At 47.5% G+C, this 20,391-nt stretch overlaps 1 protein-coding gene across 22 annotated transcripts in view; it reads right to left on the bottom strand.

The window, feature by feature from the left end:
* Positions 1–20,391, bottom strand: part of MSI2 (musashi RNA binding protein 2) — a 397,399-nt gene that overhangs the window by 279,452 nt on the left and 97,556 nt on the right. The window contains exon 1 of one of the 22 annotated variants that reach the window (XM_070060922.1): positions 4,498–11,069. The exons of the other annotated variants lie outside the window; for them this stretch is intronic. Coding sequence (XP_069917023.1) covers positions 4,498–4,566 — 69 coding nt within the window. The 5' untranslated portion in view covers positions 4,567–11,069. Of the gene's footprint in view, positions 1–4,497; positions 11,070–20,391 lie in introns of those variants that run through there. 22 annotated transcript variants of the gene reach the window in all.

Raw genomic sequence — 20,391 nt, 5'->3', positions numbered from 1 at the left:
AGAGGGCTGCTACCATCTACTAGTTCACTCCACCAAATACCCACAGCCGCTTGGGGTGGGACGGCCTGCAGCCAAGAGCTGGGAGCTCAATCTGGGTCTGTCATGTGGCATGAGCGGCAGGCACCCAATTACCTAAGCCAATACAACTGGCTCCTAGAGCCTGCTTAGCACGAGTGGAGCTGGGTATTGAACCCAGGCACTCCAACGTGGGACATGGGCACCTGAACCACTCATCTTAACCAGCATCTTAACCACTAGGCCAAATGCCCACCACTAAATTCTGCATTTCTGAGAGGGAACTTAGTAGGAAGAGTATGAAGGAAACAACACCAGAAAAGGGGCAGGATAAAAAATGAGAAAACTAAATTTTTAGTGACAAATATGAAGATACAAGTTCTTCAACTGGCTGCACAGGAAATGATCCTCAGGCTGGATCTGGGCCTGAACTGAATGTCAGTCACATTAATTACAGTTACCACATACCACTCGTGCCTCCGGTTGCAAAAACACAGCACAACTTCAACTGACGCACCCTAAAACGGTCCAAAGCAGCACTGCCACCCTATGACCGTATGCTTCTGGACCCAGCCTCTTTGCCCTCCATGTTTTTGTATAATTATCCAGCTGTTTTGCTTTTTTTCCGGGGGAGGGAGGTTTTGCTTCTCTGCTAGCCTGCCTTCTGTAGCCATTAGCCTAGAACTCAAGCACATTTCTCATCCGTTGATGTGCTTCCTAAGTTGCTGAGTAGACTCGGCACACTGGTGTCCAGCACCCATTCCAACCTCCTCCCCGTGACGCTGTATTAGGCAGGATCTGGAAACCTACAGATGGCACGAGGATGAAGGGGAACTGGTGGCGTTTTGCTGCTTCCTCTGAGCAGCAGACTGGCCAGGGCAGTGTCCGGTTATTCCTGCGGCTCCAGTGACTCCAGTTTACTGGAGCAGACTGTAGCAAGGCCATAGCCGGGGAGCCTTCCCGATCAGGCCAGTGGGTTCTAGTCCTGAACCTGGCAGCTGTGCTGCCTCCTTCCCAACTTGGAGGGGGCTCCCAGAAGATGCGGCAGCTGCCCAGATTTGCTGCACTGGCTCAGAAGGTAGCTCCTAAAAGGTCCCTAGGCTCTTCCTCTGGTTTCTGCAAGCGTATGAATGCCCTCAAACAAATTCCATTCTGTTTAAACTAGACTGAAGTGGGTTCAGCTCTCTGCATCTGAAACCAGACCTAAACGTGGCCTTTGTTCATGCTTTTATAAATAGATCACTATCTTCCTTTAAAAACAAAGAGACGTAAACCAGAACCTGAAATTTCAGTCTTGTTTTTAACTGGCTGATTGACCTGGGCAAGCTACTCCTGCTTACTGGGCCTCAAGTTATCTCAAGAGGGTGAAACCACAAGCTCTCCAGGGTCCCGAACATGCCCACCATCAGGGGGTTTTAAATCCAGATGCCCTTTACTTTTACACAATTTTGAATTTATTATTGTAATTAATTAGTCAATATGATTGGTGTCTCTCACTAGGGAAAAACAACACTTGTCCTACTTCTGCCTTGAGAAGTGGCTTTCAAACCAGGCTCTGGAACACAGCAGGCCTCTAACGAAGGAACTCCACGCCCACCTTGAGCTGCACATTTCCTTTAAGAATGGGATCCACTGTGGCAAGGGCAGGTGAGGCAGGGTGAAAACTAACGCCCTTCACAGATTCTTCTAGAAAGGACCCTTGGCAGTACTGGTTTCTGTACTGTTTGTTTCTTACAACAGAAAGCACTCGCCCATTTTTTGTAAAACAAAACAGAACACAGGCACAGTTTGTTTTTAAAATCTATATTGATTTGCATGTACTGCTTTCCTCCAAAACAGGAACTATGTCAACACTGATACATATTGACTATGGTTATCTCTGCATGGTGAGATTCTGAGTCTCATTTCTTTTTTTCTATGTGTATTTATCTTTATCTACTTGAAATGCAAGAAAGAGAAAGAGAATCTTCCATCCACTGGTTCACTCCCCAGATGCCACAATGGGGCTGGGCCAGGCTGAAGCCAGGAGCCAGGAACTTCATACCCATGTAGGTGGGAGGAGCCCAAGTACTGGAAGCATCACCCACTGCCTCCCAGGACACATGAGCTGGGCCAGATGGAAAGTGGAGGTGTCAGGACTGTACCCAGCTCTCTGCTATGGAATGTGAGTCTCACAAGAAGTGGCTTAACCCGCTGCACCACAACGTCCACCCACTCAGGTCTCCTTCTAACATTCAGATTTCCTGACACTTTACACAAAGCTGCCCCATTTCTTTAAAGATTTATTTATTTATTTGAAAGGCAGAGATACAGAGAGGCAGAGACAGAGGTAGGGCAGGAGGAGGGGGTCTTCCATCCACTGGTTCACTCCCCAAATGGCCACAACGGCCAGAGTTGGGCCAATCCAAAACCAGAAGCCAAAAGCTTCTTCTGGGTCTCCCAGGCAGGTGCAGGGGCCCAAGGACATGGGCCATTTTCCACTGCTTTCCCAGGCCATAGCAGAGAGCTGGATCAGAAGTGGAGCAGCTGAGATTTGAATGAGAACCTGGCACTGCAGCTGGTAGCCTTACCTGCTACGCCACAGCACCAAGCCTGCCATACTTCTTAACCTGATGGGTAAAAACTCCTGTCTTCCCTTCTCCATCTGTGTGGTTGTTTCTTGGAATGGTTATGCTAAAGGCTCTGATTCAGAGGAAAACTATTTCCATGCCCAAACTTGGGTAAATGTTAACCAAATAAGATACACAGGTGCGCAGGTCAGTGTGTCAAAGATAAGCAGGAAGGTAAACAGCAAGCCCTAATGAGAAAGCTTGCCAAACTGCAGCGAGGAGGGCCCGTTTGGTCCACACTGAACCAAGAAACACCAGCCTTTGAAAAACTAAGCCTTACTCTCTTACACAAATAAAAACATCCACTATAAACATATATCACTTTTATAAACACCAGTTAATTTCTTTAAAATTAAGTTAATGTCCACACTTTTGATGAGTATATAAAGTAGTACCATTACCCTTACAAAGGCAAAATAAAGACAAGAATATCTTCTGAGAGTATATGTAAGTACACATATATATGGATGTTTTTAAAGGATTTTACATAAAATCTCTGATGATGAGATACAATTTTATACAGTGTGTGTATACACACACTCATATATTGTTAAAATATCCAGAATTTTTAAACCCAAAATCCCACATCTAGGTATATGTTGTAAGGAGGCAAACAGAGATGTTAAGAAACTAAGTACAAGTGTATTCCAAAGTGTTAATTTATAATAGTTATGAATCTTTACCAACTAATTATTCAATAATGGCTTTGGTCAAGTAAAGTATAATAATAAGTTATGATACCACGTAGATAATAAGAACTACACCATAAAAAATAGTAAATGACATGAGGAAAATATTCATGGTGGGGTCAGTGCTGTGGTGTAGTGGGTTAAGCCTCAGCCTGCGGCGCCAGTATCTCGTATGGGTGCTGGTTCATGTCCTGGATGCTCCTCTTCCAATCCAGCTCTCTGCTATGGCCTGGGAAAGCAGTAGAAGATGGCCCAAGTCCTTGGGTCCCTGCACCCATGTGGGAGACCCAGATGAGACTCCTGGCTCCTGGCTTTGGATCAGATCCACCCAGCTTCAGCCATTGTGGCCATCTGGGGAGTGAGCCAGTGGATGGAAAACCCTTCTCTCTGTAACTCTCTCTCTCAAATAAATAAAATCTTTTTAAAAATATTCATGGTATAGTTACAACAGCAAGTTAGCAGACAATGTTTGTGCGTGCATACATGTGTGTATGGGTTAGCGTTTTTGTTTGTTTTGCTTTGTTGTCATGAACAAAGAATGGGAAAAAAATGCACCAAAATGTGAATGATGGTTATCTCTAAATTACACATAACAGGGTCAGAGGGATCTTTTTACCTAGTTCTGGTGGTTTTCCAAAATTTCCCCAAGGGTTTGTAATTAGAGGAACAGGGCAGAAGCGGTAATCAATGTTCTAAATAAACAACTGCCCAAGTCTCTCCTTTCTGCAAATGTCCAAGTTGGAGTCGAAAGCGCTTTTTATCACCGACCAATCTTGTAATGTTACCCCATCAACTGAGAGAACAAACAGTATGCACTTGCCATGTTTGTGACTGGAGTGGTATTTTATGCTGTTTTTTAATTAATTAATGGAGTCACCAGCATTTGAAATGTGACTATTTTATGGCACTGAAATTTACATTTATCTCCTTTTTTAAAGCCCATTTAGCAAATTAACAAGAAAACAGTAACACATAGGGAAGTGTCTGAGCCTACCCATGTGTGTCATATATAAAACAGCAACTGTCTGTCTGACCTCACTGGACTCTCCTGATAGCAAATATGTTCGTCTTGTAAAGAACTCTGAAATGCTATAGAAAGCCTGCTGAAATCGTACCATTATCATTGAAGGCCTGTCTGTTTTCCGACCTCCACAGAGTTTTTTTCTCTCTGCAAAGTCACTCACCTCCAGGTACCAGGCGAAGCCCTCTGTGGCTGTGGCACTGAACATCTCCCTAGGCAAAGGATCCATCATGCTCCTGGCACGATCCGTGAGCCCAGACAGCTCATGGAAAGTAAGTGGGTTCAGCCAGTGCTGGAGGGGCTTTATCTTTATCTCATCACCAAAGCAGATCTAGCGCAACCTCTCCTTTAAACCTAACAGACATCCGGAGTTGACCAGCCGCGACTGCATGTCCTACAGCTCCCAAACCAAACCCCAGAACCTTGGTCTCTTGGGGCCAAAGGAAACACTGACCCCAGGACACTGGTCCCTTGGGGCAGAAAGGAAGATCAAGGGGGCTGGGGAGCAGCAGGTGGGTGAGGCAGCAGCCTCAGGTCCAACTCTGGAAGCTGAAAGGACTTGTAAAACAGCCCTCCTCCCCACCCGAATTCCGTGATATTGCAAAACAGACCGGCATCTCCTCCCTCTGGAAAGATGTATGCAATCCAACCCCAGACTGACTCAAACTATCCTTTTCCCCCAATCTCCAAATCTGTGAAGTTCTGACTAAATGCTTAAGATATTCTGATTAAAAATGCAAACAGCAGCAATGACAGCAAGACCGTGGCGCCAAGGCAGGCCTGAGCAGGAAAGGGCGCACAAACTCCCCTCATGCTAACCACCGGCTCTCACAGCTACCCAAACCCGTGGCTGGAAATTAACTCACTCAGTTAATAATTCAAACCCAGGGGCCAGGCAACTTTTAACATTTGGATGCTGGTTTACAATTAACCCAGCAACAGTGTTTTAAGGCGTTTGAATTTTAATTAGTCAATTGATTTACCAGTCTGGTTAACAATATTTTATTCCTGGGCCCTTTATTCTGTCTTGTATTCTTGTTAAGAAAGGAAGAGGTGGAGTCAGTCTGGCTTTCTTTACTCTGAAGCATCTGAGACCAGGGCCCTCTCCCTCCCCAGAGACTCAGGATAGAGTGTCAACAACAGAAGCTGGAACACCTGAATTCAGTGTGGTCTTGGGCAAATTAAGGTGACCTCCCTGTACCTCTGTTTTTCCAACTATGAAGTGGGATGAGAGTGCACACTTACAGGAATGGTGCGAGCATTTAACGAGATGACTCAAAACCCTCAGATCTGCACCTGACACAGATGAGGGTCCATTCCCCTGTCCCCTCCTGCGTGGTTCAGAAGCTGTCTATACACTTAACCTGAACATTGCAGGATATTCCTCTGCAAAACCTAGAGCAGCTGGCAAGGTACTCCATGGCATACCCTAGGAAGAAAACTGGGAGGCAACTACTCATCAACAGGAAGGTGCTTTTCCCCAGCAGATTTACGCATGTCCATTAAATAGAGCCTATCCAACCGCTTTTATTCCTGGAGACCCAACAGGCTCAGAGACATAGAGACCCTTCTTAAGGCCAGGCAGCTCAGTGGCAAGAGACTGCTCAGAATCCAGTCCCTGAACTGTACTTCTTATCAACAGTGCATTCTTGTCCATTTCCCCACTCTGCCTTGGTGGATGGAATGAGGAAGCAATGGCAGGCGTCCAGTGACACATGCTGCAATACTGACACGGCCAACAGGGTGGCATGATCTTGCTTTGCTGCGGGGACTACTGTGATGTCACTCTCAACAACAACGAAACTAGAAACTGTCATTCCCAATGCCAGAGGCAAACAGTGCTACCAATCCACCAGTAGAGCCAAAGCAGACCTGAAAAGCAGTTTCACTAGAAACTAAAGAAACCTCACCACATGACCCTGGGGTGGAGCTCAACCTGGAAAGCCCTTGTCGGGATGATCCAGGATGAGAACAGTGAGAAACTGCTTCTTTCCCACACAGGCCGGGGAGGAACGGTGATATGCCATCAGCTTCACCTGCCAGTTCTTTCATGCACACTGTCCCTTCTTTCTGCAATGCTTTGCCCTTCCTGTCTCTCTGGTAAATTTCTATTCATTCATCAAAGCCTACAGAAGAAGGCAGCTCTTCTTTTTTATTTATTTTTTATTTGAAAGGCAGAGGGAGATAGAGAAAGAGACAGAGAAGGAGAGAGATCGTCCATCTATTTATTCACTCTTCAAATGCCAACAACTACCAGCTCTGGGCCAGGCTGAAGCCAGGAGCCTGGAACTCAATCCAGGTCTCCCACATGGGTGGCTGGGACCAACTACTTGAGCCATCACCTGCTGCCTCCCAGGGTGTGCATTAGCAGAAAGCTGCAGTTGGAGGCAGAGCTGGGACTAGAACCCAAGCCCTCCAAAATGGCATGCTGGCATCCCAAGCAGTGTCTTAACCACTGCACCAAACCCCCAGCCCTAGAAAACAACTCCTCTTGAAAGTCTGCCCTGACAAGCTCCTCCCAGGCTCACCCACCAGCAACTGCTACCTGCCCCTAGGGCTGTGCTATCTCAGTACCTAGCACACAACTCCAACTTCCCACTCATCAGTCTACATTCTGATTCCATGGTTCTCAAACTTACTGGTGTCACAACAAAAAAGCAAGAACCAGAGCAAGAGTTGTGTTTCAGTGGATTAAGCTGCCACCTGGGGTGCCTGTATCACCTTCTGGAGTGCTTGAGGTCTCAGCTTCACTTTCAACTGAGATTCTGCTAACGCGCCTGGGAAGCAGCAGATGATGGCCCAAGTAACTGGGTTCTTGCTATCTACATGGGAGATCCAGATGGAGTTCCTAGCTCCTGGCTTTGGGTTGGCCTAGCCCTGACTGTTGTGGGCATTTGGGGGTGAACCAGAAGATGGGAGCTCACTTACTCTCCACCTTTAAAAAAAAAAAAGAAAAGAAAAACACTATCAAAAATTTTTATTTATGTGTTATGCCTATTTATATTTACTATATTGGGAATTCACATTGAGACAGACAGTTCCCATCCACTGCTTTACTCCCTGAATGCCCACAATGGTTGAGGCTGAGCCAGGCTGAAGCGAGGAGCTGGTAACTTACTCCAGGTCTGCTGTATAGGTGGCAGGGACCCAGTTCTTGAGCTGTCATTGCTGCCTCCCAGGGCCCACATTAGCAGGAAGCAGTAATCAGGAGCTGGAGTTGGGACTTGAACTCAGGTACTCCGATGTGGGCTGCAAGTGTTACAATGGCTGAGACCATTAACTGCCCCCCACCCCCCACCCCACTAGCCAGGAGAACAAGAATGGCAACACAGGTCTTGTGGCCCCAGGAAAATCCCACTGTATAATCACAACAGGATGACAGTGAAAAAGAAAGAGCCTTACTGTTATTATGAAGAAAGACTGACCTCACACACCCCTTGAAAGGGTTCCAATTTGGGAACCACTGTTCTAGTCCATTCATTTGTGTATCTGTGTTTCTTGTCTCCCAGGAGCTGCTCAGGGGCAGAGCCTGTACCTTACATACTTCTTGTGTTTCTGGGGAATCGCCTTTAACCTCCCCCTCTCTGAAACCAGCTATGGCTCCCTCCCCATCATTGGAGGAGAACGTGTCCTCCTCACCATCTCTAGCCAGGCCTCCAAAACACACAGAGTGTCATGGTCCAGCAGTAGCATGGGTTCCTTCATGCACAGGCCAAGCACAACCCAAGCCCCACCTGGTGCAAAATGTCCCTGCTGATGAGCAACTCGGGAGGGGCACACACAGGACATTTATAAAAGGTTGCTCCCTGGAGATCCAGAGTACCTCATAGATCTGATTCGCTTGCCACAGACGCCCCTTAACAAGTCCCCAGGGAAGAACCCAGGAGCCAAGCGTGCGGCTCCTAGGTGACAGAAGAAGCCTGAAGCAGCGCTGAGAAAAGGGGTGGTTCGGGCCCAGTGGAACAGGCCAGGCCATGGAAGCCAAGGCCCCTGTGAGGCCTGAGCCTCCTCCTGTACACTTGGCCAAGCCCATCCTAGTAGCCAGTTCTCAAAATGTCCTGCATAGGGGCTAGCACTGTGGCGTAGCTGGTAAAGTCACTGCCTGCAAAGCTGGCATCCCATATGGATGCCAGTCGAGTATGGCTGCTCCGCTTCCAACCCACTTCCCTGTTGATAGCCTGGGAAAAGCAGCAGAGGCTGGCGCAAATGCTTGGACCCTTGCCACCCACGTGGGAGAACGGGATGAAGCTCCTGGCTTCAGCCTGGCTCAGCCCTGGCCCTTGTGGCCACTTGGAAAGTGAACCAGTAGACTGAGGATATCTCTTTCTCTCTCTCTCTGGAACTCTTTTAAATAAATAAATAAAATCTTAAAAAAAAATAAAGCCCTGTAAAAGTGCCCCTACTATGTCTGCACTTCCCACATTCCTCTCCCAGTCACCCCCACTTCTACCTGCGATGCTTTCCGGTGACTCCTACCAGCCGACAGGGGTTCATTTCTCTCCTGATACAACTTAAATTGAAAAACAAAGATACTGGGCCCAGCGCTGTGGTGCAGCAGGTTAACACCCTGGCCTGAAGCGCCGGCATACCATATGGGCGCCAGTTCTAGTCCTGGGTGCTCCTCTTCCAATCCAGATCTTTGCTATGGCCTGGGAAAGCAGTAGAAGATGATCCAAGTCCTTGGGCCCCTGCACCCACGTGGGAGATCTGGATGAAGCTCCTGGCTCCTGGCTTCAGATGGGTGCAGCTCTGGCCATTGTGGCAATTTGGGGAATGAATCAGTGAATGGAAGACCTCTCTCTCTATCTCTACCTCTCTCTATAACTCTTTCAAATAAATAAAATAAATCTTAAAAAAAAAATACTTCTTAAATCACAATGCAGGAAAATGTATCCTGTTCCCTGAGCCTGAAGCTACTCTTCCCAAGGTGGCTTTGCCTGGACAACAATGTCACTTTCCAACCAAAATGTGGCCTCATAGGCCCCTACCTGGGTGTGCCTTTGCAAGCCTGATTTGGATATCACTGTGTGAATACACTGGGAAAACGAGCCAATGGTTCAGAGGCTCCAAGGCAAACGCAATCTGACAGCCACAGACCTGATGCCTGCCAAGTCTGATTGACTCGCTGGATATATTTAGATATGGGGGAGGAGGGGGATAGACTCTACCCATGCCTCCAGACTCAGGAACACTGTGCTGGTAACGACACACGAGCAAACAAACAGCCAACAGTCATTCAACGACATCATCTGGCATCACCGCCACAGGATCCCGCCTCTGTACACTCCACGGAATTGCAACAGCCACCCACGCCACCGCCAAGAACAAAGTCATCAGCAAGAGTGCTACCACGGCATTCCCCAGAGTTTTTCTTCTGAAACAAACAAACAAACAAGTAAATCCGGCCGGCCCCCTGTGCTCCCCCTCCCTGCTGCCCGCCCCCCTCTGCTTTACCACTGGAAGACAGAGGACCCTGCAAAGGCAAGGCCAAGGTTACTTCGTGAAGTCTGGCCCCTGGGATGCTTTCGCAAAGCTTCCATTTTAAACATGGCCCTCTCCACCATGAACTATCACATGGGTAGAAAGAAAAGTCAAGAATTTTTTTTTTCTTACTTCTTACTATCAAGGATGAGAACACAAAGTGGTTCACACATATCATCCCTTCAGGGCAGGGGAGAAGAGAGGAGCAGGACAAGGTTGGGAGACAGACTCCAGCACAGAAACCAACCCTGCCAGCAGCAACTGAGCTGGGGCAACTGGACTTGGCAACACCAGCGGCCTCTGGCTTCCCCTTCCCCAACCCTCCGGCCTCCCCTTCCCCAACTGAAAGGTCAGCACGACACCACTCCTTGTTGGGAGGACTCACTCATTCATTCAACAAACACTTACTGAGACTCTACTGAGAGCCAGATACTGCAGAAGGTATTGAGATCCATCCAGGAATAAAATAAAGGTTGGACAGGATGGGTTGATTCACGCTATGAACAGCACCAGGATATGTTAAGTGCTCAACCACCGCAACACCCTGTGTGCGCTCAGTGCCAGCCTCTCTCATGCCATTGCCCCCTCCCGTGGTCTCCTTTTAGCCCCTCTAGCACATTATGGTTGTGAACTCACGACCCCTTTCAAGGGAGTTCTTCCCACCCGTCCTGATTCAACTCTGCTAGGGTGTGGATACTCGCCCCCAACTCCTACAGGAGCTTGGTGCTCAAAGTCTCATGTGAGCAATCCTAAGAGGGCAGGAACTTAATCCAGACATGGTGTGCAGGGGTGGGGGCCTTTGGATTCAGCTGTCAGGACTGTCAGCTGTCTTGTGAGCAGATTCTGTGGCTTCATTAGGAGAGACCACAGAGGTACAGACAGACATACTCCCACACTGATGTGATGCAGCCAAGGGGGCCCTCACCAAAGCCTCTATAACACTGTTTAGACTCGGACCCTCCAGAACTGTTGGTTGAACTAGACCGCTTTCCTTTAGAAGACAGCTTGCCTAGGATATTTCCTTACAGTAACCAAAGGCTGTCTAATACACACTGTCTCTGTCCTGTCGTCCCTCGGATGCTACAGCACTCCTGACACCTCCCGAGAGATGCCCTTTTGCCATACTCTCAGGTCACCCTCCACTCTGCCTCCAGAGCACTTGTCACAGCTGTGCTGACACATTGACCTGGGGAGTCAGGGTAGGGTCTGTCCCCCACACTTCCTTGTAGGCACCACATAGGCAGGAATAGTGTCTTCTTTCACCTCTCAGCAATCAGAAAAGCAGGAATAGGTACGAAATGCACATTTGTGGGTGGGATGAATGAATGAATGAATGGCATCATCCTTTAAAAGGAGCAGCCCAGATGGGCTTAAAAGCCCCTCCTCCATCTCTAGAAACCGGATTCCACCAAGTTCAGCCCAATGCAGGCCGTGTAAAACAACTATACCTCCATTTTCTCATCTGAGAAATAAAGTCCTAGTAAATATTTAAGACCTTTGTGTGTTTTTTTTTTTATTTTGTTTTTTAAATTAAGTCTCAGCACAGGACACATTCCTCTGAACATGGCTAGATCTTTGGAGATGGTAAATATTTTCTTATGAAATAAAAGTTAGTTGGGGACCTACTGTTAACAGACAGGAAGCACCACAAGGTCTGAAAAACAGTAGTGTTTTTTTTTTTTTTTAAGAATAAATAAATTCAGACTTTTGTTTGGGGTAAAAACTCTTATGCCATGGTGGATAAAAGCCAACAGTGCTGAAAAGGAAAAAGTAAAAAAAATGAATAAATAAATAACTCGGGAATCTCTGAGCAACATACCCAGGGCTAGCAGAGCAGAAAGGATACCCAGGCCCAAAGAAATCTTACCGTGGGACAAGATTCCAGCCCACATGGGGACTTGGGGCTCTCGGGGATAGGTGCTGCAGGCTCCTCCCACCCAGTCCAATGCTTCCAGGGTATTGTCTGGGAGAGTGACGCACTGAGGTGAAGGAGCAGGAATGGGTCAAGGGGGTACCATGAAGGTGATGGTTATTGTATGGGTGTGAAACGGGCTTCAGCGCAAGCCCATTAGAGAAGCAGAACCTTAATTTATCAATTAGACGCCATCTGTGGATTGTGTTCCTTGAAATAATTGTTGAATCTGACAATGCACCGCAGCTTTACAAAGTTTCTGCCATCCTTGATGCCGTTTAATTAAATTTCTGCACTTAACTTTGATTGCACTGAAAGCACTGATGCCTTCCCCAGATTGAGTTCCTGGGCCACCTGCTGTGCTGGAGCCAAGCGTGTTTCCAGGGCAGAGGAAAAATATGTATTTTGTTTTCTTTTAAGCCTCGTCTATCCTCAGTCTTCACCCAGAGGGAATCAAGACTGCTACTGCAATGGAGGGCCGAAGTCTCAAACTCAACCAGCCCAGCCTTGGGCCCCTTATCCTGAACCCACACACACACACACACACACACACACACACTCCTTTTGTCTTCTGTTATTGTATCTCACCGAGAGAGTTAACGAAACAGAATCCCAAAAGGTGCCCAAATGCCAAGGAGTAGCTTAAAATAGAACACAATAATTATCATAGAAAGCAACCAAGAACACAGGTTGCAGGTAGCAGCCGCTCCTGTTTCCAAAACCACCACCTACATGGCAAACGCAGGTCAGAACAGGGAAAAGGGTCCCAACCAGGAGGGTCCTGGGTGCCAACGAGCTGGAGGATTGCAGTTGGCCTTTCTGACAAGGCTGCGTGTGCCAAAGACCTGTTTCTCACCTCCCAGTTTGACAGAGAGAACGATCCCCACCCACACAGGGCTTCCCATCAACCTCCATTTACTATGTTTTTAAGGTGACACAGTAGTTGTAACCTACAACCACCGATCCCTCTTCTGTCTCTGTAGATATGATTACTCTAGAACCTCATACAAGAAGAACCACTCATCATTTCTCCTTTTGTGATTGCCTTATTTCACTTAGTAGTGCCTCTTTAAGATTCACCCATAGTTCAGCATGTTTCAGAATTTCCTTCCTTTTTAAGGCTGAGTAATAGTCCAGGATACATATACACCACATCTTGTTTATCCATTCACCTGTTAATGGAAATTTAAGTGGCTTCTATGTTTTAGCTATTGTGAATACTGCTGCAATGAGTATTGGTGACCAAGCAGCTGCTCAAGCTTCTGCCTTCAAATCTTTCATGGACATGATCAGAAGTGGAGCTGCAGGATCGTCCAGGAATCTTCCGTGTCATTTTTGTAAAACCGCCATACCGTTTTCCATGGCAGTTTGTACCACTTGGCAGTCCCACCAGCAATAGAGTTCCGCCAGCCTGCACTTCTACATGGCGGTTTTGCAGTTGTGATTCATGCACTTGGGCTGAACACTGCCCTCTCTAGATTTTTTTTTTTAATAAATATTTTACAAGTGGTATTACATGAAGACAAACACTTTACTATGGATTTTTTTTCAAGTAAGAAATATCAGAGGGGTAGTCTGTAAGGAAATTAAAGCTTGGGGGGATGTACCACTACTAACAGGATTGAAAAAGAAACTTGGCAATTTTTTTTTTCCTAGAACCACATAGCTCCTCTAACTCAAAACCTCAAGTTCAAAGATTTATGGGCTAAAACTTCAGAACTATAAAATAAAATTCTCAGGAAGTATAGCTGCCACAGTCAATGGATCATTACAGCAGTCACTTAGCGAGCCATAAACTCACCGGGCAAACAGAATTGGGCCAGATATTAATGTCCACGTGGGGAGGGTAACTAGAGATAACCGACTTCCCCATCTCCCTTTCAGACCATCCTGTAAGCGTTAGTCCCGAGAACACCACAGGATCCTAGGTTTAGGAAGAAAAGCCTGCTGTTTCCCCAGACACAAGTAAAGACTTCTCATAGCCAACATGATTATAGAGCAAAAATTTAAATGGAAATGGAAATTTCTATTGAATGTAAATGTCTGCACCCAGCTCTGCTTCTATAAACTGCAATTTGGTTTCTACATTCATTCTCTGACAACTCAAAGTCACCCTCATTTTGTTTACAGAGATCCTGCCATCAACGGGTGCCAGAGGGTTCCAGGGTCCATTCACAGTTCTAAGCCCTGGCTAGAGTCAAGGGGTTACTGAGGGGGCAGCACTGTGGCGCAGTCTGTAGCACCAGCATCCCATATGGGTGCCAGTTCGAGTCTGGCTGCTCTTCATCCACCCAGCTCCCTGTTAATGCACCTGGGAAAGCAGTGGAAGATGGCCCAAGAGCTTGAACCCCTACACCTACATAGGAGACCTAGATGAAGATCCTGGCCATTGTGGCCATTTGGGGAGTGAACCAGTGGATGGAAGATGTCTCTCTCTCTCTCTCTCTCTCTCTCTCTACTGACTTGCAAATAAATAAATCAAGGTGTTTTTTTTTTTTTTTTTTTTTAAAGGACAGGGGGTGCTGAGTTCTAGAATTTTTAAGTCAAGGTTATAGGTCACCAAGAATGCCCCTTCCTGATACCCAGGTCTCCCAATGCCAGAGGTAAACTCTGTCCCTTGCAGGAGAGCTCACCTTTCTGTATTTTCCAATTTTTTGCAAAGACAATTTGCAGAATAAATAAGAAAATGGAATTTAATTATTCTACCTCTGTAGGATGAGCATACAAATATATAAGGTGACCTGTGATGGGATCTTATGTTAGGCAGGCTTCACCTATGCTTGCATTCTGGGTTCATAAAGTAGATCACCTGTTCACAACCATCACCTCATTCACTTCAGCCGAGAGCTCTTCAGAATGGAAGCAGATGGAAGAAGCCCCAGTCCCAGATGCAGCTGAGTTAATATTCCACTTGTTACTTTGCGTAGCAAATTTTATGGACAAGTTATAACCATCGGAATTAGGCAGTTCACATAGAAATCTGCATCCTCACCTTACCCATGTGGCACTGCCGCACCCTGTAATTAGCCTCTGCTGAATGAATATTAAGTCTTGTGGAGGCAGGCAGGGTCAATTACACCACAAAATGAAGAAAAGAGAAGACATTTGTCTTGGCCTCCTGCTCTGTCTTATATTAACTTTTAATATAGAACAAAATGTTATATTCACTTTTCCCATACTCTAAAATTTTTCTTCTGTGGAAGCAGTCAGATATTTAAAATTTAATAGAACTAAGAAACTAGAGAAGAATCACTTCCTGTGCATAAATTATAATTCTAACATGTTCTCTCTCTTTTTTAAAAAAAGATTTATTTATGAGACTGGCATCATGGCACAGTGGGTTAAGCCTCAGCCTATGATGCCAGCATCCCATACGAGTGTTGGTTTCAAGTCCTGGCTGCTCCACTTCTGATTCAGCTTCCTGCTAATGCACCTGGGAAAGCAGCAGAAGATGGCCCAAGGGCTTGGACACTTGCCACCACCCATGATACAGTTCTGGGCTCCTGGCAGAGTGATGAAGGGGTAGGGGGATGGAGTGGGAAGGAGAGAAAGCTTCCTTCTGCTGGTTCATTTCCCAAAAGGCTACAATAACCAGGGCTGGTTCAGGCTGAAGCCAGGAGCCCAGAGCTCCAGCATGGGTGGCAGGGTCCAAGAACATGGGCCATCCTCTGCTCCCTCTCCAGTTACATTAGCACGAAGTTGGATCACAAGTAGAGCAGCAGGACTCAAATTGGTGCTCTGAAAGGGGATGCCAGTGTTGCAGGTGGCGGCTTAACCCATTAAGCCACAACACTGGCCCTAACATGTTCTCTTGATGAGTTTGCAAGAACATTCAGAAACAGCGCTCACCTCAGGCCTACCAGATTAAACTAGTTTGGGATCCTGAGGTCCTCAGGGGCCAGAAGACCATGTGGGAACAAGGAGCTTGTGGGATCTGCAACTGGAAGTGGACTCAAAGCCTCCCCACTGTGTTCCTCTCCCTGGCCCTTGTGGTTCTCCCCAGTGAAGCCAAAACCCAGCAGTGAGAGCCCTTAGTGCCCTTTCTATGTAGCAGAGGAACAGAGAAGGTGGGAAAAGGCAAGAGAAAAGTTTCCACTGTGACATCCCTGTGCCTCAAGTGAGGACGAGGACAAACTGCACCAATACACAAACAGGCACAAGCATGGGACATCAGCCCAGTCCCTCAACCTAATGCCTCAGTTGAGGCCTGTCTGGCTTCGCAGCCCTCATCACAGCGAAACATGGGTCTCTTATCCAGAGCCTCTTCACCGGCTTTCAGGAGCCACTGCCTCCCCGAAGAATTTTCTAGAAACAGCATCTGCTGCACTTCTCTGGTGCTGACCCCAGACAGATGCGGGGATGTTCTAACAGGGAAGATGGAAGGCCAGGCCCTCTGAGTAGCCCAAGAGGAATTTCCCAGAATGCCCCAAATTACAAACAAAGGTGACACCGCATGGGGTGGGGAGGTTAGCACTGCAAGCAACAGGCTGAGGCAGTGACTAGGAGAACATGCCTAAAGGAATCAAAAGCTATATTCACTGTGAGAGAAAGCGGAGTAAACCAACCATAAAGGAAATGGTAGTGGGGATCACCAGGGGCAAAGCAGGGCGTCAGTGCAGGCCTCAGCCATAGGGGTTTCCCAAAGGCAGGAGGCAGTGTAGGCTACAGCTGCCAGGACCCCAAGATTTAGGTGCCAACAGCGGCCCACAGCCACCAGATCAGGCACACACCCTCCCATCCAACACTGTTAACAATGGAACTCCAGCTTTTCTCAATACAAAAAGAGGCACACGCATGCAAGTCCCTGAGCAGAATGCTGGAAGCTGGGGGCTGGATTTGGGGTTCTTGTGATTCTGAGTTTGATGCCCTTGCTCCTCACTATCCACCTGTTCTACCTCCCCTACAGCCACACAGCATCAGAACAAAGATGTGCCACAGTGCAGGCTCAAATTGCTTCTGACTTGTTGGTTCTCAACAGAGATGTTTCCCACCCCCACCTCAAGCACTGGAACTGAAGGGGTTCTGAAAACCAGAGCAAGGAGATTAAAAGCAAAACTACTCCTCTGGGAATGGCTGTAGGAGTGAGTAGGAACTGTTGCTGGGAAGGCAGTTCCCATCCTCTCCCATCCATGACCTGAGGGACACTGGCATCCGGGGACCTCCCTGGTTGCCCACAGCTGCCCTCCATAAAACCAATCGGCAAGCCCTAGGGACACCCTCCAAGAACTCTAGCCTGGCCGCCGCCTTGATTTTACCTACCATCTTCCTGGACATATTTAGGTCTCAACAAATGCTACATTAAAGACGGAGTAACTTCTAGAAAACTGTGAGGAGTGCTATGAAGATCAGCACTCTCATTTTCCTCAAGCTTTGTACTTGTGGCATTCACAAATTCACTGCTGTGACCTTTTGTCCTTCGATCTCACTGAGCCCACTCATTTGCACAGTCTCCAAGATGCCCTCCACACTCTGCTGAGTAGGATCCCACACCCCATATTCACCTTCCTTGCAGATCACTTTGGTACCCAACTGTCTCCAATCTCACTTTTCTGAAAGATCCTGGTGCCTGAGTGATGACTTCCTACAGTGGCCACCAGCTTCTAGGAAGACACTGTGTGCATCAGAGAAAGACACTCCTTCCTCCAAAGGGACAGAGCCTTGCCTCCACACAGACTGCACCAATGCAGCTCCAGGGATAGATGGGAGTCAGCCAATTGGTTATCTGGCCGACACTTCACCTTCAACTTCACAGAAGCCTTCAGCAAAGCCAACTGCAGCCCAGGACTGGAACCAGCCTGTAGAAAAATGCCTGCAGCCACTCTGGTTTTACAGGTTACAAAATGCTGTCCAGAAAAACCAAGGGCCCCCACAAACCACCCCTCCCTACTCCTACATATGGTGCACGTGCGCACATGCACACACACACACACCATGGACTTTCTCTTCCTTCCTTTGCTCTCTATTTTTCAGTGATGCGTTTCTTCAGGGGCAAGGCTTGCCAAGGTTGTAACCAGAAACCTGGTGACCTCTTTTAAAAACAAACCTGCCGTGGGTCTCTGACCGGCAGCCCCATGTGCTACCTCTCGGCAGGATTCACCGAGGGCCACTGGAGACAGCAGCAGGACAGCTGGGTGTGACATACTGACGCCTGCAAGGAGGCAGGATGGACAGGAATCCTGGCTGAGTTATCAAGCCCACCAAGGTCAGAGTTAAGGCCAACAAACCCTCTGTCAAGAAAAATAGCAAAGCACCCTCAGTCCTTCACAAACAATGCCCCTCTCGAGGATTTTCTCTCCCTGTATTTCCTGATCAATGCGGTGAGGCACACTCCTCTTACTGGGTAAAGAAAGACACAACACAAAAGCCCCTCAACTGAAAAATCAAGTCCGGCAGGTTGTGACTTCACCTTCAAGTGAGCAGGATGCAGCCACAGGGGCCAGGAAGAGGAGCTGGTGGTACAGCTCCCACTGGCGTCATCGTTAATAAGTAAGCGGCAGTGGCCTGTGCAGAGCTCTCCTCGTCCTGGCAAGCTCACTGACCAGGGCTGAGCAAACACGACCCACCAGTGCCAAGAACACATGAGGTCTGGGGGCAGAGCAAGGGAGCGGGGAGGTCTCTGCGTGCTGCTTGAACAAGATTCTTGGGCGCCGGATCCAGCTGCAAAGCCCAGAGTCCACCGCTCCCCCCCAAGCCCCTTCCTTCCAAGGTCACACCACCCACTTCCTGAGGTTTCCCCTACAGGTGGCAGACCCGGGAGGCCTTGGGGGTTCTCCAGAGGCTGTCACCAGGGAGACCAGAAGTTCAGAAGGGGTAGGAGTGGGGCCCGCAGTTCTTGGCAGCCCAAAGAGACAGTGCCTGTGCCTGGGGAGGAGGAGAGAAGGCCTTTGTGGCAGTGAACAAGGCTGTCCTCAAGGAGAAATGGGGCCAGGCCTGCTTTGTTTTCTCAGGAAGGCCTGAATCATTAGGGATGGAACTGGGGAAGGGTCTCCTGAATGGGCTGGGGCAGCTGGCCAGGAGGTGCAAAGCTGCCTGGGCTCAACTGCTCCAAAATAGCCCCACCAATCTGCACACGAATAAGCAAACACAAAACCCCAAGGCAAGGGCATTCAAAACGAAAGCAGCTGCTAATCACCTGTTTTAATTTTTTTCTTAAATTAGCTGCAACTAAGAATTTTCAAACTCTTAAGTACAATACACAGCTTAACATTTTCACACACCTGTAAAACCACTAAGTTAAATCCCATTACAAAAGACTCTAACTTATAAAGGAGCAGTTCAAATACAGTTCTTATCAAACACAAACAATGGAAAATGATTTAGGCAGAGAACATCAGTCACTGGAAATTAACATTTGAAAAAATATTTTTACATAAAAACCATCTGCGTATTGAGCCGGTGCACTCTGCTAAACCACAGGCCTAATTAAGGAACTAGGAACCAAGGCATTACACAGGAATGCATTAAGTTTTGTGTTTTCTCTTCTCCTTTTTTTTGAGTCTTGCTGAAATCTTATCAATACGGAACCTGTCGTCTTTTCTTCTTTGTCAATCTAGCAGAATGCCTATGTCAAATTACTAAGAGTGCTTATGGCTGACACACAGAATACAACTTGTTTGAATCTGGGGTGGTTTTCCCATGTCAGGATCCCCACCCAAGCATATCTGCTTAGGGGTCCAAACCGATCATAAATGTCTAAAAGAAGATAAAGAAATCAAGAAACACGTCCACCAGAAAGAATTTATGTAAGGGGGTATGTATGGGCAGCAAGAATTAAAATTAAAATATAATTAACAGCTCTCATCTAAAGGGCACTTCATATCCACTAAGTACGGTTAACCCACCCAGCAACCCAGTGACCAACAGTAAGGAAACCAAGTCCCAGAAGGTTAAGTGGGCATGTCCAGGGACCTGGACAAGTTATTTAGAAGCAGAACAGAACCTGGAACCCAGCCAGGCCCTCCCTGCCCCACTGCTTCTCAAAACAGCATTGCCAGGACAGGGAGGGGTTTGACCCAGCCCTTGGAGCAGAAGAATCTGATTGTGTTGAGGAAGCACCAACACGTCAGCGGAGGAGGTAAGTGTGCTTTGAGAAGCAAGACGCCAGCCTCACTTGAGTGTTAGTGCACAACCCCAACAGGAAGGCCCCAAGAAGAGAAAAGAAGGGAAAAATCAGGAGACCCAAGAGGACAGCCCATTCGACATAATGGTTCTGTCTGGTCACCAACTCTGCTTTGGGGGAACCAACTCAATTACACTGTCAATCAGAGACTGGACCAAGACCCATCCATAAACATCCCTGAAGGTGATATGCAGACACTGACAGCAGACAGGAACATTTCTGCTGGGACTGCCAGGCTAGGATATGAATCCAAGATCCTCATGCCATCATCTCCAACTCATAGGAACATTCATCTGCAGAAGAGGAAATGGGGCCAACCAGAGAGAAGGAAAAGGGGGAAGAGATGAGAAACAGAACCAGGATGACATCATTGGACCCCTGGAACCAGCTGAGATAAAGCCAGGAAAACTTCACTTCACAGTCACAGTGGCCAACATATTCCCTTTTCTCCTTGAGCTCACCCTGGTTGGATCATTTGGAGCCAAAAAGATCCTGACATAGGACACAAAGACAATCTTAAAGACTGGCTGACCACAGACTGTATG

This window comes from Oryctolagus cuniculus, chromosome 17 (assembly GCF_964237555.1).
Source record: "Oryctolagus cuniculus chromosome 17, mOryCun1.1, whole genome shotgun sequence".
NCBI classification, from domain to species: Eukaryota; Metazoa; Chordata; class Mammalia; order Lagomorpha; family Leporidae; genus Oryctolagus; species Oryctolagus cuniculus.
This window is presented reverse-complemented; position numbering and strand designations above follow the sequence as displayed.